Source organism: Furipterus horrens, unplaced genomic scaffold, assembly GCF_987537825.1.
Source record: "Furipterus horrens unplaced genomic scaffold, mFurHor1.1.pri manual_scaffold_6, whole genome shotgun sequence".
Taxonomy (NCBI): Eukaryota; Metazoa; Chordata; class Mammalia; order Chiroptera; family Furipteridae; genus Furipterus; species Furipterus horrens.
In genome coordinates this window covers 75,428,944-75,455,161 of record NW_028327176.1, presented here as the reverse complement: position 1 = coordinate 75,455,161, position 26,218 = coordinate 75,428,944, and the positions used below count along the sequence as shown (strand labels likewise).

Below are 26,218 nucleotides of genomic sequence, written 5' to 3'. Positions count from 1 at the left end.
AAGTCCCTTTGACATTTCATATAATAATGGTTTGGTGATAATGAACTCCTTTAGCTTTACCTTGTCTGGGAAGCACTTCATCTGCCCTTCCATTCCAAATGATAGCCTTTCTGGATAGAATAATCCTGGTTGCAGGTTGCTTTTCATCACATTGAATACTGCTTGCCAGTCCCCTCCTGCCTGCAAAGTGTCCTCTAAGAAATCAGATGATAGTTCTATAGGCACCACCCTGTAGACAACTCTCTGCCTCTCTCTTGCTGCCCCCAGGACTTTCTCAATCATGATGCATCCTGGTGTGGTCCCTTCTGGGTCCAGCTCACCCGGGACCGTCTGTGCTTCCAGGACTTGTATGTTTATCTCCTTCACAAAATTTGGGAAGTTTTCCTCATTTTTTTCAATTTTCGCTTCCTCATTCTGTACTGGTTGACTTTTTTTTCTTCTTTATGTTCCAAATTATTGATTTGAACCCTGGTTTCCTTCCCTTCACCATTGGTTTTGTGTGAATTTTCCTTTGTTTCATTTAGCATAGCCTTCACTTCTTCCCTTATGCATTTGCTGTACTCAAGCATATCTGTCAAGCCCATGAGCATCTTTATCACCAGTGTTTTAAACTCTGCATCTGTTAGGTTGGCTGTCTCCTCATCTGTTAGGTTGGCTATCTTCTTGTCACTTAGTTCTCCCAATTGAACCTTAATCCGTTCCCCCTTTTGGACCATACTTCTCTGTCTCCTCATCCTGACAGGCTCCTGTGTTTGTTTGCCTCTGTGTCTTGGCAGAGCTGTCACACCTGTTACATTGTAAGGGGTGGAGCCTTAGCTATTCGTCAGTACAGGGCGACCTGTTTCACCACAGTGTGGCGCCGTGTTTATGGGAGGGCTCTGAGCGGGAGCAATGCGGCTTGCTCAGCACTTGCCCCTTTTCCAGGCACTTCTCCCACTTCCCTATGGGACTGATGCCTCTCTAGCTGTTTTCCTAACTTTCGTTCCTAGAGTAGGTGGGTCTGTGGACTTTCTAGGACCGTGGGGACCCCTTAAACAAGCAGACTCTACTGAGAGACTGGCAGTTTCTTCCTCCACCTCAACCCCTACTGGTTTGCTCAGTCAGAAGCAATGAGGCTTTATTTTCCCAGGCACTGGGACTGTGGGCTGTGCAGTCTGGTCTAGTTCTGGGACCACTCCCAAGATGTCCCTCCCTACTTTTTAAAACGTGTGACCACACTTTCCACCGGCCTGCCGCTGCCTCCACTGCTGCTGCCACCGCATTGTGTCCTCTCTGCCCCAGCTTCACCCCTCCTATCTGACTGGATGAGTATTTCCTCTTGATTTCTTTGTTTGTTGAACTTCCATGCAGCTTGATGTTCTAGAACTTCTGGTTGTCTCTAGTTTTGAGGTAGTTGTATTCCTTCATTTACCCTGGCTGGTTTGGCTCAGTGGATTGAGCGTCAGCCTGCGAGCTAAGTGTCGCTGGTTCGATCTTCCAGTCAGGGCACATCAGAGAAGGAAAACTCTGACTCCAAAAAACCTCCGCTGCCTTGCGGCATACCTCTTCAGGGGAAAGGCTAAGGGAGTAAACCCCGACAGAAAATCCGGAGCCGGAGTCCCTAAGGCGGTTTGACGTTGTAGTCAACACCGGCAACTCCTGCGGCGCACCTGAAGCCAAGCTGTATTGACTCCGTCTTTCCCTTGGACCCTTCAGCTGCGAAGAGAGGGGGGGTCTACTGCATGGGCAACAGCAGACCCTCCATATCACCCTGCCCAGGCTCTGTAGCTTCAGCTTCACTGGAGAGGACACTCCAGCGTCATCGCAAGATGTCGATTCAACACGGGAGGAGACAGATACCGTGTCACTCCCAAGTCGGACTGCACAGCCATTCTCGGCGGTGCAGATAGACTCTTAAGAAGCTATACCATCGTCTCTCGAGATGGACGGCTGCCGACGACGACGACAATTCCTTCATTGTTGTATAGGGAGATGCAGCATGTCTGTCCAGGCCTCCTTCTTGGCTGGAAGTAAAAAATGGTTTTAGTTTTTCCCCTTTGAGTAATATTAGCTGTGGGTTTGCCCTAAATGACCTTTATATTGAGGTATTTTCCCTGTATTCCCATTTTGCTGAGATTTTTTTTTAAATGTCGTTAATATGTGTTGGATTTTGCCAAATGCTTTTTTGCATCTATTAATGTCATATGATTTTTATCTTTCATTTTATTTAAAAATAGTTTTAATGTTGATAATCTTATTTTAGGGGTAAAATTTAATTTAAAAATCTTTTACTTTGTTTTGCTTTAAGAAAGGAGAAATTCTTCATATAATTGAAAGAAACCCTGATGGTTGGTGGATGGCTAAGAATGACAAGGAAAACAAAGGTCTCGTTCCCAGAACCTACCTGGAGGTTAGTGCTTGTTGTTTATTCTTTCCTTTTCCTTCTTCCACACCATTTTATTTTTCATAATTATTAAGCTGTATTCTTGGATTAACTGACTAGTGAATGACTTGTAGAATTTGCTTTAATTTTTGAGGGGCAGAGCATGGAGAAAATACTGTATGTTAATAGTCCTGAGACCTGTGATTGGTGTCATGCAGGTGAGCCCTAGAATGTTATCCCACAATGAAGATGCTGTGTGGATTAGTGCTGATCATAAAAACTAATAGGTGTTTATTATTTGTTGTAAAACAAAACTACAGTTAACTTTGTGTTAACTTCTACAAATATGTGATCCTGTACTAGGATATGAACATACTATATATTCACATTTGTAACCTATTGTTTTTCATATTTTATGATATAGCATGGTCATTTGTTGTGTCAATATACATAGATAATCTGTCTGGATCAGTGCTGGCCAACATAAATCTAATAATACAAACTACAAATATAATTTAAAGTTTTCTAGTAACCACATTGAGATGTCTTTTTTTTTTTCTGACATCACTTCTAACATCAACTGTGGTTTTTTTTCTGATAACAAATATGTGTTGTTTTCCGCACCAGTTGTCTAAAACCAACCAGGTGTCCAATAGTTCAGTTCAACTGTGACACTTAACTCCTAGAGTTAGGGCAGACCCCACAAATTAAAGGCTCAGTTCTACAAACTTCCGTACTTCAGACACCTATCGCAAGCCCAGGGGCCACCTGTATTTCTGAGTGACCAGCCATAAATTCAGGAGTTCCCATACCCCTCCTGGGGTTTGATAATTTGCTAGGGGACTCACAGGGCCCAGTAAAACAACTTACTTGTGTTTATCATGTTCTTATGAAGGACCCGATTCAAGAAGAGCCACATAGAAGGAGGTGCACAGGGAGAGGTATTAGGAGATGGAGGGAGTGGGACCTGGGTCTTCCACGCCTGCTCCCAGGCCACCCTCCCAGCACTTTAAAGTGGTCACCAGCCTGGAAACTCCTTAAACCCTGTTGTTTCTGGAGTTTTTATGGAGCTTTCATTACATAAGCATGAGACTAAATTCTTGCCTATTGATGATTGAATTATCTCTCCAGTTTCTTTCCCCTCCCTGAAGGTGGGGGAGGGTGTAATGAAAGTTCCAATCCTTTACCCATTTAAAAAATGGGCAAAGGACCTGAATAGACACTTCTCCAAAGAGGACATACAGATGGCCAATAAACATATGAAAAGATGCTCGACATCACTAATCATCAGAGAAATGCAAATTAAAACCATAATGAGATATCATTGCACATCTGTCAGAATTGCAATCATCAGTAAATCAACAAACAACAAGTGCTGTCAAGGATGTGGAGAAAGGGAAATGCACATTGGTGCAGCCATTGTGGAAAGCAGTATGGAGATGGCTCAAAAAATTAAAAATGGATCTGCCTTTTGACCCAGGGCTGCCACTGTTCAAAATACATATGAAGGAACTCAAAACACTAATTCAAAAGAACATAAACACCCCTATGTTCATTGCAGCATTATTTACAGTTGCCAAGATATGGAAGCAGCCCAAGTGTCGATCAGTAGATGAGTGGATAAAACAACTATGGTCCCCCTACATCCCAGATTTGGTGCCCCATGACTTCTGGCTTTTTTCAACACTAAAATCACCTTTGAAAGAGAAGAGATTTCAGACCATCAATGAGATTCATGAAAATTTGATGGGGCAGCTGATGGCGATTGGGAGAACTGTGTGAGGTCCCAAAGTGCCTACTTTGAAGGAGACTGAGGCATCGTTGTGCTGTGTACAATGTTTCTTGTATCTTCTTCAATAAATGTCTCTGTTTTTCATTAAAAACAAACAAAAAACAACAGTTATGGGACACACAATGGAATACTACTTAGCCATAAAAAAATAAGAAAATTTTACCCGTTGCAACAGTATGGGTGGACCTGGAGAACATTATGCTAAGTGAAATAAACCAGTCAGAGAAAAACAGATACCATATGATGTCACTCTTATGTAGAATCGATATGAGCAAACTGAACTAACAAGGAAAATGGGGACAGACTCATATATAGAGAACAGGATGACAGCTGGAGTGGGAGAGGTTAAGAGGTGGAAGGATTGAGCAAAAAGGAAAAAGGACTCATGGACATGGACAACAATGTGGTGATTGCAGGAGGTAGGGGGGTGTAAGACTAAATGGTAATGAAAAGTACAATAATAAGAATAAAAAATAATAAAGCACACTTATGAGGAACTTGACCCCCTCCCCCCCAAAAGTTCCAACCCTTTGATCACAGGATCGGTTCTTAGAGCAACCAGTATCCCCCTACCTAATTAGCATAAACTCAGGTGTGGTTGAAAGGGCTTGTTATGAAGAACAAAAGACATTCCTGTCACTTAGGAAATTCCAAGAGTTTTAAGAACTCTTGCCAAGAACTGGGATAAAGACCAAATATTTTTCATTATACCACATATTTTTAAAAAGTAAAAAGAAACAGGTGATATTATTATTCAATATATCAAAAATATTATCATTTCAACATATAACCAATATTAAAAAGTACTTTTCTTTTTATGGTGTATCTATAAATTCCAGTGTGTATTTTACACTTAAATGGCATACCTCAGTTTGGAGGAGTCACATTTCAAGTGTCAGCAGCCACAGGTGGCAAGTGGCTGCAGTATTGCACAGTCCAGGTCTAGATGATCTGTTTCAATGGTAGCACAGTATTCCAGTTTCATAGAAATGGACGTTTAGGTTGTTTCCATTTCATAATAGCTATCTATCAATTATGTGGCAAAGAAACTGTGTGATTAGCTTCCACTAGGAGTTATAAGAGATCCCTAAATAGTGGCTTAAATAAGGTAGAAGTGCATTTTCACATGCAAGGCAAAAGTTTGGAGGTAGCAGTCAAAGGGTGCTGAGGCCCCATCTAATATTTCATCTGTGATTAGGTGGGAGGCAGCTTTTCCAGGGGTATCTCTGTAGTTTAAATTGGCTGCTAGATCTTTAAGTGATTCCAAGCAGCAAAAGAGAAGGAAAGGGGAACAAGAAGTCAAAAGGCCTGAGCTGCCATCTTTTTTGATACCATTTCCTGGAAGTTATACAAAAAACTTCCAATTATATCTTGATCAGATATTAGTTCTTTATGGTCTGGAGTGCCCGGGGCAGAGACGAAGGTGGAAGCAGAGGTGGAGGTGCTTTGAAAGATGCTCCTGCCATAGTGTGGAATTTCTCCAAATTGAAATGAATAAAGAACGATATAAGAGCTAGATCTCCTAGATGGCAGCCTGGGTAAATACGGCTCTCCTCCTCACACAAACACATCAGAATTACGACTAAACTGTAGAACAGCCATCACTCGGAACTGGCAGAAAGCGAGTTGAATGGAGGTCCTGCAACCACAGAATTCATGAAGAAACCACATCCATCCATACTGGTAGGCAGGTAGAGATGCAGACATATGGAATGGGCTGGCCCTACACCCATGTGCGGCAGATAATAATCACATGGCAAACAAAAATCGGGAGGGATATCTCAGGAGTGAGGGGCCCCAGACCCACACCAGGTCCATCAGCCCAGGGTTTCAGTGCCTGGAGGAAAAGTCCCCATGGCTTCTGGCTGTAAAAACCTGTGGAGATTGAGTCGGTGGAAGAAACTGCTGGATTCCTAGGCAGCTCCTCTTAAAGGGCCTGCATATGGACTTCCTCAGACTTGTTCCTGCTGAGCTCCAGCATTTGGTCAGCAACCTAAAAGTTACCAGGGAGGAACTGAAGTTTCTGACATCAGGGCAAGAGCAGGGGGAAAGCTTTCTCCAAGACAACTGCTGGCAGAGGCCCATTGCTCCTTTTGACCCCTCCCCTCAACAGAGTACAGGGTAGAGGGCACCATATCTGAGACTCCATCAACCTGGCTCACATTGTTTTCCGAGCCCTGGTGATTCCCTGAGACTCAGCCCCACTCAACTTATGGATGTACCCAAGTGGCTTTTCCATACAAATGTCTTAGCACATGCTTCTGATCTTCCTAAATTCTCTCAAACAAGCAACAGCTGGCCTCAGTGAGCCCCTAAGTGGCCTCATGCCCTGCACTAGCAGCAGCTGGCCTTAGTTCACAGCCTGGCCCAGCACAAACCTAGCACAAGATGCAGTCTGATGCTAATTGCTTTATAACTTATGCCAAGTGGCCCAAGACAGAACATAAGGGGACACCAGAGCCATACTGAAGTAAGCGCTGCTCTGTGGAGTGGGCCAGTGCATAGCTGATCCTCCACAGAGCGTGGAGGTTGGAGGAGAGTGGTCACAGCCAGTTCTCACAGCTCATTGGCCTGCGTGAATCCCTCTCATTGACCTGCCAACAGCAATAAGGCTCAACTATAACAGGAGGGTGTACACAGCCTATACAGAGGGCACATCTCAAGTACCCAACTTGGGTGATAGGGGAGGCTGTGCCACTGGGTGCTACAGGACACCTACTAGTTTAGGCCACACTACCAAGATGGGTCATAGCAGCTTTACCTAATATGCAGAAACAAACACAGGGAGGCTGCCAAAATGAGGAGATAAAGAAGCACGGTCCAGATAAAAGAACAGAACACAACTCCAGAAAAAGAACTAAACAAAATGGAGATAAGCAATCTTATCAGATGCATTGTTCAAAACACTGGTTATAAGGATGCTCAAGGAACTTAGGGAAAACTTTAGCAACATAAAAAAGATCCAGTCAGAAATGATGGAAACACTGACTGAAATAAAGAACAATTTACAGGGAATCAATAGCATGGATGAAGCTGATAATCAGATCAATGACTTGGAACATAAGAAAGCAAAAAACAACCAAACAGAATAGCAGAAGAAAAAAGAATCCAAAAAAACGAGGATAGTATAAGCAGCCTCTGGCACAACTTCAAGCATTCCAACATTCCCATCATAGGGGTGCCAGAAGGAGAAGAGAAAGAGCAAGAAATTGGAAATCTATTTGAAAAAATAATGAAAGAAAACTTCCCTAATTTGGCGAGGGAAATGGACGTACAAGTCCAGAAAGCACAGAGAGTCTTAAATAAGATGGATGCTAAGAGGCCCACTCGAAGCCACATCATAATCAAAATGCCAAAAGTTAAAGAGAGAATCTTAAAAGCACAAGAGAAAAACAGATAGTTAGCTACAAAGGAGTTCCCATAAGACTATTAGCTAATTTCTCAAAAGAAACTTTGCAGTCTAGAAGGAATTGGCAAGGAATATTCAAAGTGATGAAAAGCAAGGACCTACTACCAAGATTACTCTATCCAGCAAAGCCATCGTTTAGAATGAAAGAGCTGATAAAGAGCTTCCCAGACAAGAAAAAACTAAAGGAGTTCATCATCACCCAACCATTATTATACGAAATGTTAAAAGGACTTATTTAAGAAAAAGATCAAAACTATGAACAATAAAATAGCAAAAAATACCTATCAACAATTGAATCTAAAAAATAAATGAAGCAAACAAGCAGAACAGAAACAGAATCATAGATGTGGAGAATGGTTTGATGGCAGCCAGATGGGAGGGGAGTTTGGGGGAATAGGTGAAAAGGTGAAGGGATTAAGAAGCACGAACTGGTATAGTCATGGAGATGTAAAGTACAGTGTAAGAAATGGAGAAGCTGTAGAACTTCTACGCATGACCCATGGACATGAACAGAGGTGTGGGAATTGCCTGAGGGAGTGGGGGGTGCTGGGTGGAAGGGGCAAAGGGGAAAAAATTGGGACAACTGTAATAGCATAGTCAATAAAATATAATTAAAAAAATAGAATTTAGTTCTTTTCAACAACTAGCCGAAATGAGGGATTGGAAACTGTAGTCTTTTTGCCAGCTCCTTGCTAATGAGGGATTCTGTTAGAAAAGAAGATGTGGTGATTTAGCAGTAGACAACCCTCAACCTCTGTAATGACCAGTCTGTCCAGGCATCTTTGTAGACTTCTCTCATTGTTCCTCTTGGATAAATTCCCCGATGCTCTGTGCTGGTTCAGACGGGTTATACCTTTATATTTTGACTGAATTTGCCATTTTGTCTCTCAGGAAAGTTAGGCCTATATTTATTCCCACTCTTAGCATCTGAGAGAATGTGCTTCCCCCCCCCCCCCATATTACCAGAGATGTTATCACCAATCATTCTGCTAATGTGATAGGCAAAAAAGGCTCATGATTGTTTTTATTTGCATTCATTGTCCTGCTAATGGAGTTGAGCATCACTTCATATGTTTTATGATCATTCTTTATCTTTTTTGTAAATTGCCTTTTCAGTTAGTTTGACCATTTTTATAAGGGATTTTAAAAACTTATTGATTTATAGGAGGTTTGGTAATATTTTAATATTAAGGATATTAACCCTTGGGAATTTGTGACAGATACTGTCTTTGTTGGCTTTCAACTGTGTTAATTTTTTATGTAGCTAAGATGGTCAAGTGTTTTCATGCATGATTTCTGGTCTGGGCATCATAATTGGAAAGGACTTTCCCATCTCAGGATTATTTTCTCCTAATGCTTTTAGAGTTCTTTTATTTCTACCTTCTATTTTTTTTTCATTTGAGTAAATTCTACCTGGAATTAATTAATTTTGATTAAACTTGCTCTTTTTCTCTATCCTTGTAATTTTGTCAAACAGTGAAGTGATCAACCACACGGTGAAATCTTTTTCCCACTGATTTTTTTAAAAGATTTTATTTATTTTTAATTTTAGAGAGTGGGGAAGGGAGGGAGGAGAGGGAGACACATCAGTGTGAGAGAGAAACATCAATCGGTTGCCTCTTACATGTGCCCCAACTGAGGCTGAACCCGCAACCCAGGCATGTGCCCTGACCAGGAATCAACCAATGACCTTTTGGTTTGTGGGACGACATTCCAACCAACTGAGCCACACTGGTCAGGGCTCCCACTGATTTTTGATATGCCCATCATGTAAATTTCCATCTACACTTGAGTCTCTCTAAAAGTCTTTTTATTGGTTTATTTTTGCATTCAGTGAAAAAGCACCTCATATATCAATCATTTTTCAGCCCTGTCATAAAGAAGGCTCAGAGTCAAGTGAAGAAGGCAGTGAAGGAGATGGGACTTCGGTGGATGAGACCGAAGAGGGAACAGAAGTTAAACAAAGGTACAGAGGCCTGAGGGGATATCAAAGTCAAATAAATAAAAGGTTTAGGGAACTTTGTTTATTTTTACCATTGTAAATAATTCAAGAATTTTTTGCAATGGAGACAACTTGCAATTGTGAACAGTGCTTTTCATATTACTATTTTCTTAAAGACTATCGCTATTTTAATTTTGTGATTATTCTCTCTTGGTTTCATCTGGATACTGTTAGGTTTTCAGAACTTACTGACAGTTATATACTTTGTTCTTTGATTAATGAAGTTCCCTAACCGAGTGAATAGGTGTAACCTGTCTGTGCACTCACCTTGCTGTTTTGTCTCCCAGAACTGATTCTCATTGGAGTGCTCTTCAAAAAGCTCTCTCAGAGGTTGGTATCTCCTGTCCTGTCAGTGATATCTCGCTTTATTACTTAAAAGTTCTGCTAGAGTTCAGATTCAAAACCGGGTAGGGACTTTGAAAGATAGCATTGGATCTTAAACAGGGTACAGTGCATAATGTACAGAGCATGAAACATACATTTCTGGTTTAGTAAGCTGGTGCTCCAAGTAGCATTTCCCATCAGGTCCTTTCTCTAAGAAGAGTAGATATGAGGGCTTGGTAATATCTCTCACTGATTCTGCCAGAATTTTCTATCATTTGGGTAAAGACTGCTATTAAATTAAGTTAATATGAAGAATTCCAGAAATCTCAGAACAGTAAGAAATGGTTCATAGTCCTATCACTTAAAAAATTACATAACATGAAAATTTACTCCCTTCATCAATAACCACCATTAACAGTTTGGTAACTATTTTTATCCTGGGGCTCATGAGTATGTGAATGTGTGTGTGTGATACACACAGACACACACACACACACAGACACACACAGAAACAAATCCATTTAATTGTCAGTGCATATCAATTTATGATATTAACTCATCTGTTACATGGCAGTACACTGTGGTCTGGGACAGAAGAAGGGACATTAGATAAAGGATGTGCAGGAGCAGAGAGGTCTGCCCACTGGGCATGGCCTGGGGCTTAGGTCCTTGGGAGACGCCAGGATTCAGTGATGACCTCCTCTCAGGACTTTGGAGTTAAATTGCTGTGTTAGTTCACTACATCTGTACATTTGTGTTTTCCTTTCTTGGGTTGTAATTGCTATAATGATAAAGACAATAAGTGAGGGAAACATGAATGAAAACAGCGAATCAATTTGTTTTTAGCACGTTCAGCAGGTAAACACTGTTGATGTGTTGACTACGATGGGAGCCATTCCTGCCGGGTTCAGGCCTTCCACGCTCTTCCAGCTTCTGGAGGAAGGTAACAGGTGTCTGTCAGCCACCACAGACCTTTATTTAACAGTCAAGCTTTACATCTGATTTCTTTTAGCCAAAACAAGTTGTTTTGAAAGATGTAGAACTTCACATCTCATTGGTGGTCCGCTTTTCCTCATCTTTCCTGTGACAGTGGAGGGAGGACCCCTGATCCTTTCAGAGGCCAGCCTGGCTACCTGTGCTCTCGGCTCCAGCTCCCCTTTCCCTTTATTTCAAAAACATGACTCTTAATTGTCAGCTCTTTCCTGTATCTTCAGCCTGCCCCCCACACCTGTCATTTCTTCCCTCATCAGTAGTACTGCCACGCCTAATTCCTCCTGCCTCTGAAAACCAGCCTCTCCTGCCCTGTCCTTTCTAGGTGAAGACTCGCTTTCTCTTTTCCAAAGACTTATCTCCATTCATTTTTTTTTCTGTTTTCTTACTCATTCTTGGATTTCCCTGTACTTGACAATATTTATCCATAAACCTATCTTAAAAAAGAATGATGGTGGGGAGGCTGCTCTGATACCCTGAGTTGTGGAGTTATCTGTGGAAGGGCTGCTTTGAGGTTCCTCTGCAGGAAGGCTCTTCTCAGCCCCGCTGAATGCCCACTCCTTCTCTTCCTTTGGGTCTTGGCAAATTCCCCTTCCCACAGAAACCTTTCTTGAGTAATATAGGTTCCCTCTACTCCCATCCACCTGAGCACCCTTTATGGGTCTAAGTCAGCTATAATGATCTTATTTATTCTATTATCTACTTATTTTTAAAATAGTTTCCCCCACTTAACTGTAAGTGAATGAGGGCAGGCCATATTTCTGTTTACTTTTGTATTTCCTGGTTCTAGAGTAGTACCTGACATAGAGTAGGAATTCAAAGATGATTTTATGAATGAACATATAATTTTGTAATAAGTATTCTTCATGACTAAAGTATGGGAGAACAGTATAAAAATGGTTTTCTATTAAGAGGTTAAATTAACGATTATATAATTTTCTAATTTTCTAAAAAGTGTTTACAGATTTTGAGCATTGTACAAAAATATTTGAATGGATCCTCTTCATCACAGGCCATGTTATTGACCTAAGAGTCTTTCAGGTCTTAAAGCTGCTTGGAGATCAGCTCTTATGTGCTTCTAGCTGTGTTTCCTCTGTTGTTTTTGTGTGAAAATCTCTGTTGGTGCCTCTGTCTTAGGAAGCCTGTTCTTAGGAAGCAGCCTGGCTTTTTGAATGTCTGTTTCCTAATTTTCTAGCATAACATCATGGATTTTTGGTTTTGTGTTTTATCCCTTTTTTTGTAAGAAAATTAAGGAAAAATTATATTTGCAGGGACTCAATTTCGAGCAGGTTACTTCTTACAGCCAGAGCTCACTCCTTCACAGCTGACCTTCAGAGATCTCATGTGGGATGCTAAGACAGGCACGGTAAGTACAGTTGCTAAGTTACAGCTTTTCCAGATTGTGTCATGATTGCAAGTATTCCAGTAACATGTAACTTGATTAATGCATTATGGAAAACAAAGAAATGGTTTCTTTATCGTGATTTTGAAATACTCAGTGATAGTTTCACAGCTAAGACAAAAGTTGGATTTGTGACTCTGTTCCTTTTCTCCATCGCTCTCCTCTCCCATTGTTACAAGGAAATAATACTTATCTGAATCATGTTTTGTCTCAATTTCTTCATCTGTGAAAAGGGAATAATAATAATACTTCCTACATAGTGTTATTGTGAGAATTATATGTGTGAAGGGCAGAGAACAATGCCTAACACATGATAATAACTCAGGAAACATTAGCCAATATTATCATTAGTAGTAGTAGTAGTAGTAGTAGTAATAGTAATAATAGTAGTAGAAATAACTTATTTTAATTAAGTAGGAATGAGTACTTTCTGATTATACTTTTTTTGGAGGAGAGCTTAAAGGATTGCTGTATTCCCAGTATTTGAAGTAGGGAATTCTTTTGATATTTAATTCTACTCTCCATCATTTTAGCAGGTCTGCACTGCATTGGTGCACATCACACCCCTTCCTGTTTGTTTACCTTCTGCTTTTTCTTCCTTCCTCCCCCAGAACTTCAAGGGAAGAATGAAGGGACCCAGTGTGGTCAGGTTTTCCGTTGAGGGGTGGCATAGAATTTTAGTGCCCTTTTTCCTCTCAACCCAAGGATTGCCTGGAACCTTTTTGTATTTAATATCTTTTATGGCAAGTCAACATAGATGTTGTATTTGGTCTGTTTAGTGTGCTAGTACTAGAATAAATGGCATTTAATTTTATGAACTTGTACCCAGAGAACTAAATATTCAGCTGTCATTTCTTAAATTGAAAAAGTGACAGGTTTTTAGATGTCTTAGTTTTTCAATGTTATAAGTTATTTAAATGGAAAGAGCCATGACCATAAAGCAGAATGTTAAAAATCAAAGACGTTCACCCTGACTGGTGTGGCGCAGTGGGTTGGACGATGTCTCAGGGAACAAAAGGTCACTGGTTCAATTCCTGGTTGGGGCACATTCCTGGGTTGAGGACCAGGTCCCTAGGTGGGGGTAGGCGAGAGGCAACTGATCGATGTTTCTCTCACACATGATATTTCTCTCCCTCTTCTTCTCACTCTCTTCCCTCTTCCTAAAAATAAATAAGTAAAATCTTTTAAAAGAAGTATTGAAGATGTTCTTAAATTAGAAATAAGAACGCCAGTTTATTTATTGACGTTATGACCTAGACTTGTGAAGTAGAACTGAACAATCACATCTGGTGGTCAGTGCATTCTTGCATTCTCTTTCAAAACATTTGTTAAAAAGCCAAGGAATGATGTAGATAAGTGCTTGAATTTAAACCAAGGAGGAACTGGCTGGATACTATGAATGTTGGTGTGACCATCTACCCTACTCACATTGTGGAGGAATGACTGTAAATGAGCCTGGAGTACATGATTCTACGGTCAGGTCACACATTTTATCTGATTGTACGGGCTGTTTTTTTTCATCACAATTTTTTAAATTGCTGCTCTATTATAGTTGTCTCAATTTCCCCCCTGTTGCTCTTCACTGCAGTGCCCACCACTGCTCCCACAGTCAATCCTCACCCTGTTGTCCATGTCATGGGTCATTTATACATGTTCTTTGACTAGACCCTTCCTCTTCTTTCCCCTCTTCTTCCCCTCCCCCGCTCCCCTCTGGTCACTGTTTGTTCCTTATTTCTATGCCTCTGGTTCTATTTTGCTTGTTTGTTTGTTTGTTTGTTTTGTTCATTAGGTTCCTGTTATAGTGAGATCATATGGTATTTGATTTTCACTGCCTGGCTTATTTCACTTAGCATAGTACTCTCCAGTTCCACCCATGTTGTCCCAAACGGTAGGAGGGCCTTCTTCCTTTCTGCTGCATAGTATTCCATTGTGTAAATGTACTGGTTTTTTTGATCCACTCATTTACTGATGGGCACTTAGGCTGTTTCATTATTGTAGATAATGCTGCTATGAACATAGGGGTGATAAGGTTCTTTTGAATTGGCATTTCAGGATTCTTTAGGTATAAAGCCAGCAGTGGAATTGCTGGATCAAAAGGCAGTTCCATTTTTAGTTTTTTTGAGGAATTCCATACTGTTTTCCACAGTGGCTGCACCAGTCTGCATTCCCACCAGCAGTGCACTAGGGTTCCCTTTTCTCCACATCCTCGCCAGCACTTATTTGTTGATTTGTTAATGATGGTCATTCTGACTGGTGTGAGATGGTATCTCATTGTGGTTTTAATTCGCATCTCTCTCATGGATAGTAATGTTGAGCATTCTTTCATATTCTTATGGACCCTCTGTATGTCCTTCTTGGAGAAGTTTGTTCCGGTCCTTTGCCGATTTTTTAATTTATTGTTTATCTTCCTGGTGTTGAGTCGTATGAGTTCTTTATATATTTTGGAGATCTAACTCTTGTTTAAGGTATCATTAGCAAATATGTTTTCGCATATGGTTGGTTCCGTTTTCATTTTGCTGATGTTTTCTTTAGCCAAGCAGACCCTTTTTAATTTGATGTAGTCCCATTTGTTTATTTTTTTCCTTTATTTCCCTTGCCCTGGGAGGGGATATATCAGTGAAAATATTGCAGTGTGGGATATCAGAAATTTTACTGCCTATGTTTTCCCTAGGACTTTTCTATTGTCACAGCTTACATTTAAGTCTTTGATCCATCTTGAGTTTATTCTGGTGTGTGGTGTAAATTGGTGGTCTAGTTTCATTTTTTTGCTTGTCCCTGTCCAGTTCTCCCAATACCATTTGTTGAAGAGGCTATTTTCATTCCAGTTTTTGCTCCTTCCCCCTTTGTCAAATACTAACTGACCATAGAGACCTGGGTTTATTTCTGGGCTCTCTATTCTGTTCCGTTGATCTATGTGTTTGTTCTAATACCAGTTCCAGACTGTTTTGATTATAGAATGGCTTTGTAGTATAGTTTGATATCAGTTATTGTGATCCCTCCTACCTTGTTCTTCTTTCTCAAGATTACTGGCATTATTTGGGGTAGTTTTTGGTTCCATATAAATTTTTGAAGTGTTTGTTCTAGGTCTGTGAAATATGTCATTGGTATTTTAATAGGGATTGCATTGAATATATAGATTGCTTTGGGTAGTATGGACCTATTGATGATATTAATTCTTTGAATCCATTAACACAGTGTATATTTGTATCTTCCTTAACTTCTTTCTTCAGTATCCTGTAGATTTCCAAGGACAGGTCTCCTTGGTTAAGTTTATTCCTAGGTACTTTATTTTTCTTGTTACTATAGTAAATGGGATTTTTCTCCTAGTTTCTGTTTTTGATATTTCATTGTTGGTGTACAAAAATGTCTTCAATTTCTGATTATTGACTTTGTATTCCACTATTTTGCCAAATTCACTTATTAGGTCAAGTAGTTTTCTGGTGGAGCCCATAGGGTTTTCTATGTATACTATCATGTCATCTGCAGATAATGACAGTTTTACTTCCTCCTTTCTGATTTAGATGCCTTTTATTTCTTTTTCTTGTCTGCTTGCTGTGGCTAGAGCTTCAAATATTATGTTGAATAAAAGTGGTGGAAGTGGGCACCCTTGTCTTGTTCCTGATCTTAGGGGGAAAACTTTCAGTTTTTGCCCTTTGAGTGTGAACTGTTGGCTATAGGATTCTTGTATATGGCCTTTATTATGTTGAGGTATGCTCCCTCTATTCCCACTTTAAAGCTAATTTTTTCTCTCAGATTAGGTCAAGACTAGGCCGTGTTTCATTGATTCTGACCCTCTGGAGCTGTAAAATGATTCCTGTTCCGGGAGGGAGCATCCAGGTTCTCAGCAGACATGTGCGTCTTTGTCTGTTTGATGGTAGTAAGGTAAGTTTGCTGAGGAGCATATCGGTTCTTGTCAGGATGGAACACATTTTGTCCATGCCACATGTTAAACATGTACTGCATGGGGTCTTTCTTTCTCTCTGTCTTTCTCTTTATATGTATATGTGTATGTATATATGTATATGTGTGCATGTACATATAAAATAATACACGGTAGAATGCAAACCACATGAGTTCTGATGACATAGGCTTAACTCCTGGCTCTTTCTGTTGCTAGGTGTGTGATAATGGCTTACATATCACAGTTAACCCCTATGAGCCTTAGGTTTTTCACCTCAGAAGGTACTGATGCCTGCCTTCTAGTATTGTATAGCTCAGGTCTTAAGGGCACCGACTTGCATTTCTATCAAATGTATATCCCTGTATAGCCAACACCCAATCTGGATGTGGAGCATTACCCTCACCTTACAAAGTTTCATTGTGTTCTTTTCCACTTGACTCCTCCCTGATTCCTAAGAGAATATTTTATACCCAGTACCAAACAACTGATTTGAATGGCTCCTAAAAAATGAATTGATTTGTTGTGAGTTAACAGCTTAAACAGTGCTTAGGTGGAAATTTATAGCTTTAATTGCATATACTACTAGACAAGAAGAGAGATTTAAAATTTGTGATCTAAGCTACCAACTGAAGAGGCTAGAAAAGGAAAAGTAAGTTAAACCAGAAGAAAGTAGAATGGAGGAAATAATAAAGTTAGGAGTAGAAATTAATAAAATAGAAAAAAAAATGAATAAAAGAGACAATTAGAAAGGTAAAAGTATTTTTTAAAGTATATTTTATTGATTATGTTGTTACAGTATCGCAATTTTATTCCCCTTTGCTTCCCTCTGCCAAGTAACTCCCTTCCCTCCAGCAATCCCACCCCCCTTAGTTCATGTCCATGGGTCATGCATGTAAGTCCTATGGCTTCACCCTTTCCTATATTATTCATAACTTTCCTTTGTCTATTTTGTACCAACCAATTATGCTTCTTAATCCCTGCACCTTTTCCCCATTTCTCCTTCTTCCCCCTCCCAGCTGATAACCCTCCAAATTACCCCCATACCTATGATTCTGTTCCTATTCTGGTTTGCTTAGTTGAATTTTGTTTTCATTTTTTAGATTCAGGTGTTGATAGTTGTGAGTTTGTTGTCATTTTAATGTTCATAATTTTGATGGTCTTTTTCTTAAGTAAGTCCCTTTGACATTTCATATAATAGTTTGGTGATGACGAATTCCTTAAGCTTTACCTTGTCTTGGAAGCACTTCATCTGCCCTTTCATTCTAAATGATAGCGTTCATGGATAGATTAATTTTGGTTGTAAGTCCTTGCTTACACTTCTTGCCAGTCCCTTCCTGCTTGCAAAGTTCCTTTTGAGAAATCAGCTGAAAGTCTTATAGGCACCCCTTTGTAGGTAACTGTCTGCTTTTCTCTTGCTGCTTTAAAAGTTCTCTCTTTATCTTTAGCCTTTTGCATTTTAATTATGTTGTGTCTTGGTGTGGTCCTCTTTGGGTCTAGCTAATTTGGGCAGCTTTCCTTCATTATTTTCTCACGTAAGTTTTCAATTTCTTGCTCTTCCTCCTCTCCTTCTGGCACCCCTATGGTTCGGATGTTTGCATGTTTAAAGTTGTCCCAGAGGTTCCTAAGCCTCTCCTCATTTTTTTCAGTTCTTGTTTCATCATTCTGTACTAGTTGACTGTTGTTTTCCTCCTTATGTTCCAAATCATTGATTTGAACCCTGGTTTCCTTCCCTTCACCACTGGTTTTGTGTGGATTTTCCTTTGTTTCCTTTAGCATAGCTTTCACTTCTTTTCTTATGCATTTGCCATACTTAAGGCTATCTGTCAAGTCTGTGAGCATCTTTAGCACCAGTGTTTTGAACTTTGCATCTGTTGGCTATCTCCTCGTTTGTTAGGTTGGCTATCTCCTCGTCACTTAGTTCTCCCACTGGAACCTTGATCTGTTCCCCCTTTTGGGTCATACTTTTCCTTCTCCTCATTCTGACAGGCTCCTGTGTTTGTGTGCCTCTATGTCTTAGGTAGAGCTGTCGCACCTGTTACGTTGTAAGGGATGGAGCCTTAGGTATTCGTCAGTACAGGGCGACCTGTTTCACCATGTTCTGGCGCTGTATGTGGGGGAGAGGTCTCAGAGGGAACAATGCCGCTCACTCATACTCGTCCCTTTTCCAGTCACTTCTCCCACTTCTGTATGGGACTGGCGCTTCTCTAGCTGTTGCCCTGGCCGTCGTTCCCAGGGTGGGTTGGTCTGTGGATGTTCTAGGACCGTGGGTACCCTTTAAACAAGCGGACTCTGCTGAGAGACTGGCAGTTTCTTCCTCTGCCCCAACCCACACTGGTTTGCACAGTCAGAAGCAATGAGGCTTTATTTTCCCTAGCACTGGGACTGTGAGCTTTATGGTCGAGTCTGGTGCTGGGAGCGCTCCCCAGGTGTCCCTCCTGACTTTTTAAAACGTGTGACTGCGCTTTCTGCTTCCCCTACTGCTGTCACCACACCGCGTTCTCTCCACCCATGCTCCACCCCTCCTACCTGTCTGGATGAGTATTTCTTCTTTATAATCTGTGTTTGTTTGACTTCCATGCAACTGAATTTTATGGAACTTCTGGTTGTCTCTAGTTTTGAGGTAGCTATATTCCTTCTTAGTTGTGGAGGGAGACATAGCATATCTGTCTAGACCTCCATCTTGGCCTGAAGTCCCCAGAAAGATAAAAGTATTTTTTTGAAAAGATTAGTAAAATTGAGAGATGCCTACTTAGTGAAATTGATGAAGACATTGTAAACAGAGAGAAAGAAAGAAAACAAATGATTACTATCTGACATGACAATGGAACCTCACCAGGGATCCTGCTGACATTAAAAGGATATAAAGAGGTATACTGCATGATAAAAGGGATAATTCACCAAGAAGATTCGACAGTTCTAAATGTGTGTTCACCGAACTTCAGAGCTTCAAAGTACATGAAGTGAAAATTGATAGAACTGAAAGGAGAAATGGGCAAAGCCACAGTTATACTTGGAAACTTTAACACTTCTCTTTCAGTAATCTATGAAACAGGCAAGACAAAAAATTAGTACGGATATGAAAGAACTAAATAACACCATCTACAAACTGGATCTGACACTTGCACACTGTCATGGAAACCAATGCAGATTCTTTCTTTTCAGCAACTGGAAGAATATGCAAAGCAAGGTTGGGGTCTCTGATATCTCCTTTATTGCAGACATTACAGGATTCACGCATGCACTGATGCGATGGACTATCAGCTGGCCACCACCTTGCACTCCATGGCCTCCTGGACTGTGGCACTGGCCCACTGAGCCGCCACTGCCGCAGGCGTCCCTGCTGCCACCGCCTGCCTTCCACGGAGCACTTGTTGCTGTCCGTTGCCTGTTGCGCAGTCACTCCTGTGGGGGTTCCACCTCCTTTATATTTTGCACAGACAAAGCCGGCTACTAGCTAAAATATGACATCAATGCTCATATAACTGTGAGTGTGCTGCACATGCAAATCTAATTATCATATCTAAACAGCCAACGCCTGGGCATCCAGGGTGAAGGAGCCTGACAAGATTCCATTGTCCTCACATATACTTCACCCAAAAATAGTAAAATACACGCCTCTTAAGTGCATATGGAACATTCAGTAAGAGAGGTGATTCTGAACAATTAAAAGGATTCAAATCATACAATGTGTGGTCTTTGAATTAGAAATCAGTAAGAGAAAGATAAAAAATTCTTATAAACTTGGAAATAAAACAGTATATTTCTAAATAATCAAAGAGTTAAAAGGAAATTTGAAAATATTTTGCCCTGACCAAAACATAACATGTAGCACATAATCTGTGGGGTGTTGGCTAAAGCTGTGCTTAGAGGAAAGCTGATAGCACTGCACATTTACATTAGAGAAGAACTCTCAAATGAATGTTCTGACTCTGAGGAGGTGATGCTTGCTTGAGCTGAGATCTGAGGGGTGAACAGCCTTAACAAGACTCAGAAAAAGGGAAGCGTGTGCCTGGACGAAGGAGCAGTACAGGCGAAGGTCATGGTGGGAAAGGACTTGGGGAGCGGGTGTCCACCATGGCTGAGTGGAGAGAGCGAGGGAGTGTGCAGACTGGGATGGAATGGGAGACGGCAGGAAGGAGTGCTGTGTAGGACATTGTAGGCCTGGTGTACGAGTTTTGTCTTTATGTTAAGACAGCATAATTACTGGGGCAAGTGACATAATTTAGATTTGTGTTTTGGGAAGATGTCTGGTTCCTCTCTGCAGCTGGATTAGAGGGGCAGAAAGGACATGAGTAGACATTTGGGGGCTATGGCACAGTGGGGTGGTGAATGGGCAGTAAGTGTCACCTTCAGGAAAACAACTGGAGCCAGCCTGCCTAGGAGTAACCTTGTCTCCACTGGCTGCTAAGTGTGGCAAGCTGACCAAAGTTTCTGACCTTGCTCACTTTCTTTATCTGGTACATACCTAGAGTTGGTGTGAGGGCCATTTCATGGGTCAGCATAAATACATGGGTCATAGTAGGTGTGTGAGATGTTGATGGGGTCTATGTGGTGGTGACATTCGGGAACACTGAAAGCAGATCAGGTGTGGAGGAGTTTGTGGGTTTTGCTTGTTTACCCTGAGTGTAGTTCTAACTCATGGAACCAGAAGTGCCATCCTTTCTTTCACCTGGACTGGGAGTAAATAAACCCATGTTACAGGGACCCTGCCTCCTTCCACACTGCAAAGTACCTGCCACTGCCATAAATGTGCCAGTAGCTGTTGTCAGTGACCAAGAAAAGATGAATTGCCTTTTTCTTGGATCTGGTTCAGTACTTTTCACTATCCTTTTCCCTGTTCTCACCTATGAGAACATAAAACAAAGATTGGAATTTTATTCTGAATAGAAGTTATTTTACATAAAAATAATAGAATTAATTTACGTCAACTTTTCAAATTGAGAAGTTATAGAACAAATATAGATTCTATTGACTTAAAAGAGTGCTTCTTTAGTAAATCTAAGCCTAGTTACAAATAAAAAGCATTTTTGTAAAACTAATTAATGAGACACTGCTTGCTGCTACTAATGGCTGAGTAAGCTCCTCTCGGAACAACTTGCTCAGTGGTGACAACTGTAAATTCTGGGCAATAAACAAAAAGCAACTATCTGAAGGCACCAAAAAGCACCTAAAAGGCAGATGCTTTAGAGGAGTCTGAAATTGTTAGTCTGCTGGGGGTTTTCTCTCTTTATTTCCTCTCTTTTTTGTTCATCTGTTTCTTTTTCCTGCCTTGGTGTGTGTTACTTGGACATATTGTACTTTCTTAGTCTCTTCTGAATTATCTGTAGTGCTGTTGAGCGGATCTCTCTGCACAGCGTTTTATTGGTTGCTGCAGGTGTTAGCTGTACACACATAACTCGCCATAGTCTACTAGTGTCAACATTCAGGTTTGAGTCATGAATAGAAACTTCACCTCCCTTTAATTGCCGTTACTCGCTCTCCTTTCTAATAATCATCTTAACTATTTCCCTTCCTTACATTGCAAACAACATCATACAGTTTTATAATTTTTGCTTCAACAATCAAACATCATTTAGAAGCCTCAAGAGAAAACTGTTTTACTCATTCTTACTTTTACTCTTTTGGTTATTCTACTTTCCTTCCTAATAATCAGAGATTCCTTCTTTTATTGAGTCTGTCCTAATGTTTAGAGAACTTCCTTTAACCCAGCTTCTTGGGCAGGCCTGCTGGCTGCTGACTCTCTTAGTTTTCCTTTATTTGAAAATGTCTCTGTTTACCCCTCCTTTCTGAAGCATGTTTTTTCTGGAGATGGAATTCTGGGTTTGCAATTCTTTTCTTTAGCACTTGGCAAATATCATGCCATTTTCTTCTGGTTTCTGTGTTTTTGATGAGAATCCACTGTCATTAGAATTTTTTCCTCATTGGTTAATCAGTTAATCGAGCTTTTGAGATATTTGTGTTTAGTTTTCAAAAGTCTGTGATGTATCTTTGTATAAATTTCTTGGGTTTATCTTGTTTGGGCTTTGTTCATCTTCTTAAATCTATAGTTTATGGCTTTTGACAGATTTTGGGTTTTTTTCAGCCATTATTTTCTCTTAATACTTTTCAGCTTCACACTCTACTTTCTTCTGGGACCTTATAATAAATAAAATGCAGTCTCACATTAATAACTAGATAATACTCAGAAAAAGTTTGTATTCTAGGAGTTCAGTTTGAAAATATATGTTATTTTAGGGATAGTTTAAGTAAAATCACATATATTAGGTGTTGAAGGAAATGGGGACTGACTTACATGGAAAACCACTTGGCTGCCCATAAGATATTCCTAACTGCCTACCAGTAGGGACTTGGAGACCAGTGAATTCATTTGACCTAAGATGACATGTTTGGGATGATTTCTAATTACATTTTGAGCTTAGTTTTAGAAGTGCTATACTAAAATATTTTTATTAAAAAATAAAAATTGTTACTGTTCCTTTAAAAATGTCAACTTCTGCCATAATGTTACAGAATTTGAACTCTTCTTTACAGTTTTGGCTCCTTTCAATGTTTTATGTAAACTATGGGATTAACTTCTGCAGTAGCATTTTATGAGATAAATTCCAGGAAGAATATAATTTATAGGCCTAGAGATCTTAAAGAAGACAGAAATGTGTATCTGAGTTGTTAGCCTTGTCTGTCTTCGGAGCAATGTGATTGGATCACACATGAAATGCTCTTAATGGGTCATGTTTCTTAAAAGGTCATTTGTACCTGAAATTTCACTCACTTTTCTGGTAAATCTAGTTTAGATATTAAGTATTTCATGTAATATCATTTACTCTGAGTGCAAATATCTGAGTCTGAATTCATTTTATTAGTTCCTACTTTGTTTTATAAACAAATGCTTTAACACTTGTTTTTTTTGTTAATAATTGAAAAAGTTATGTATGTACTTGGTGTTAAAAGAAAAGAAATGACAGAATTGCATAAAGTAAGAGATGAAAGATTCCCCTCTCCCTCTGCTTCACACAGCATAGCCACTGTTAACTGTGAGGGGTGTGGAAGTGGTGATGTTTCAGAGAGCTTTCTATGTGATTTCAAATGGGAAAATCTCATTTCAGGTTCTGAGCAACATTCATACGGTCAGAGCCACATGGCAACCTAAAAAGCCCAAAACATGGACCTTTTCTCCCCAGGTGAGTCATCTGCTGAGTGCATGGAACGAAACATGGATTTCTTTTACCTGTTAAATGTTATGTAGTTAATATCTAAAGTGAGGCTGTCAAAGTATTTCTGAAATGACAGTTATATTTAGCACAGAATATATGCAGTCACATTTGAATCTTTAGGTTATTTAATGTTCTTTGAAACTTTGATAAAAATTACTTTAATTTCTGACTCAGCAAAGTTGTAATTCCTATGAATCATCTATTACGATTCAGTAGATTTCAGGGTTCAATTCTAAAAACTACCCTCTGATGAAAAATGAAAAAAAAAAAAGATAACATTTAGGAAATGTTTTTCAAGAACGAAATTTCCTACTGTGTTAATGAGAGCTGTGCTTTCTTCAGATAAAATCAAGGGTGACACCTAGGAGACTGGGACATCACATCCAGAGACTGTCAGGCTGAACAAAAAGGCCTAGAGTGAGGCTGGGTGGTTTCAAACGACAGTCACTACATAGGGGCCAGTGAAGACAAAGATGTCTTATGCTCTTTTTTTTGTAAAGTTGTGTTTATTGGTTCTTCTTGCAGTAAGAGTGACCATTTAACATGGGGAACCAGTAAAGATTTGTTAGGAAGGACTTGCTATGGGATTAGACCTTGTGTTAGGATTTTGAGTGTCTAGGGAAGCATTAAATTGGGTGCTTTCAGAAACTGGAGCAGTTCTATAATTTGATATCTTATTAAGTTTATCTGGGATTCAGGAGGGACAAATGAGCTTAAAACAGTTTGGTAAGGGAACAGTAGTCATTGATGTTAGCTGGGCAAATGCCATATTTGATCATTTTTGTGGTTTCTTTTCTCTGTGTTTGTCTGTTTTATCTGTGCTCAGACGTGGTTATAACGTGTCCTTTCTCTGTTTTGCCCCATCCTAGTCATAGAGAATTCTTTTCTGATGCTGGTGTCCTGTGAGATGGTTTACATTCAGCAGGAGAAGCCCTGGCCTAGCTGTGGGGCCAACCCCACTCCCAGCTGACCTCTGTCAGGGCTCCTTTTCCCTCTCTCTCTCTCTCTCTCTCTCTCTCTCTCTCTAAGTGTATGTACATGCATATGTAACCATATTCAGGACCATCTGTTGCATTGTTGTCATGTTTCATTTCTATGATGTCTATGTTCTCTTGATTAGTTGTCTGTAGTTTATTTTACTTTATTTTTTTCTTCCTCTTGCTTTACTGTTTACTTCCCTGCCACACTAGTTCCCATGTGTCACCACACCTAAGAACATTTATTACCTTCTTATGATCAAAAGATCATAAAACAAGCCCTGTCTGGGTGGCTCAGTTGGTTGGGGTATCATCCCGTACACCAAAAAGTTTGCAGGTGGGATCTCCGGTTGGGACACATACAGGAGGCAGCTGACCTGTTTCTCACATCGATGTTTCTTTTCTCTCTCTCCCTCCCCACTAAAATCAATAAACATATCCTAAGGTGAGGATTAAAAATGAAAAAAGATAAAAAATATTGTAAAACAAGACAGAGATTCAGTGAGAGGGCCCCAGACAGTGGCCTGGCCACCGCGCTATGTGCTGTGCGTATCCACATATGCCTAGCATACAATTCTCAAGACTTCCCTGTGATCCTCTGAGCACCCTACTGCTTATATTTCGGCACCACCATTCTGATATGGCATCTCTGTGTATGTGAAATGTCAGGGTAGAATTTTCTAATGTTTTTTTCAGCTATAAAAATGAATTTTTTTGAAGGATAAATAATAAGTATATGTTACTTTGTTGAATGAAATGAAGCATCTGTTTAGGTATTAGGAATTCTTTCTAGGTATTGTGGGAACTTAGATGGTACTAGCGAAGAATCCTATACACATATAATAACAATGCCTTTATTTATGGAGCTCTAACAATGTGCATTCTCTCGTGTAACCCTTAGAGTACCCTGTGGGGTAGGTATTGTTGATAACTGTCTCAATGGCAGAATGTAACAGTTAAGGGACTCCAAGTGCTGTGGAAGCACAGAGGAGGGTGAACTTAATTATACGTGCAGGAAGGTTTTGTAGAAGAGAAACTAGACCTTAAAGGATGGGTGGGATTTATAAGTTGTCCTGGGAGAGGGAACAGAATGAGCAAAAGGGAAGGGAAAGAGAAATTCTCAAGGCATGCCTCAGGAAAGCTGACCAATGTGTGTATGAAGTCTTCAATTTTAGTTCTGTTTACAAAAAACTATGGTTAGTATAAAGATCTTATATATGCAAATGATTTTGCACACCTTTGGGGACCTAGGCATAGTGCTTGTTTTACCTAACCTCTTCAAGGAGAGGGTAAGTGAGGTAAAGGCATTTCCCTTTAAAACAAAGTTAAAGTTTAAATTTCAAATCATTGCTGTAGATGAGTCCAGTCCATTTGCTTTTTGTTTCCTTTAAAAGACCTTTCCTGTGGTGTAAAGTCATAAGCCATGTACAGGTGAATGGAGCTGAAACCTCCTTCCCAGTTTTAATTTTTGTTGGTAACTTTAGTTTTCTTATTGTTTCAGGTTACTGGCACCTTGCCGTGCTTGCTTGATGGTGATTGTTTTATCAGGTCCAATTCTTCATCTCCAGATCTTGGAATATTATTTGAACTTGGAATTTCTTATATTCGCAATGTATGTCAGTTGAAAGATAAAGCTTTCTAAAGTACTGTATCAGTTAAAAAAATAAGTTTTTTTAAAAGTCTATATTATAAGTAAAATAATTGATATTTTTGTGTGTAATGGAACTTTAATCCTTGAGAAATGGGAATGGCAGTGATTTTAATTTCATAAACGTGCTGCTTATTCAGTTGCATTTAAAATTGAAGTGTAGATGGTCAACATTACTAATCACTGGGGAAATGCAAATC

The 26,218-nt window shown here is 40.0% G+C and overlaps 1 protein-coding gene across 2 annotated transcripts in view; it reads left to right on the top strand.

The window, feature by feature from the left end:
- NPHP1 (nephrocystin 1) overlaps positions 1-26,218 on the top strand; it is a 92,911-nt gene that overhangs the window by 32,671 nt on the left and 34,022 nt on the right. For both annotated transcript variants that reach the window (XM_090281812.1, XM_090281811.1), the window contains 8 exons: positions 2,288-2,389; positions 9,432-9,529; positions 9,853-9,895; positions 10,736-10,832; positions 12,151-12,245; positions 16,035-16,163; positions 23,286-23,360; positions 25,872-25,982. In XM_090281812.1, the coding sequence (XP_090137938.1) occupies positions 2,288-2,389; positions 9,432-9,529; positions 9,853-9,895; positions 10,736-10,832; positions 12,151-12,245; positions 16,035-16,163; positions 23,286-23,360; positions 25,872-25,982 (750 nt within the window). The remainder of the gene's footprint in view (positions 1-2,287; positions 2,390-9,431; positions 9,530-9,852; positions 9,896-10,735; positions 10,833-12,150; positions 12,246-16,034; positions 16,164-23,285; positions 23,361-25,871; positions 25,983-26,218) is intronic.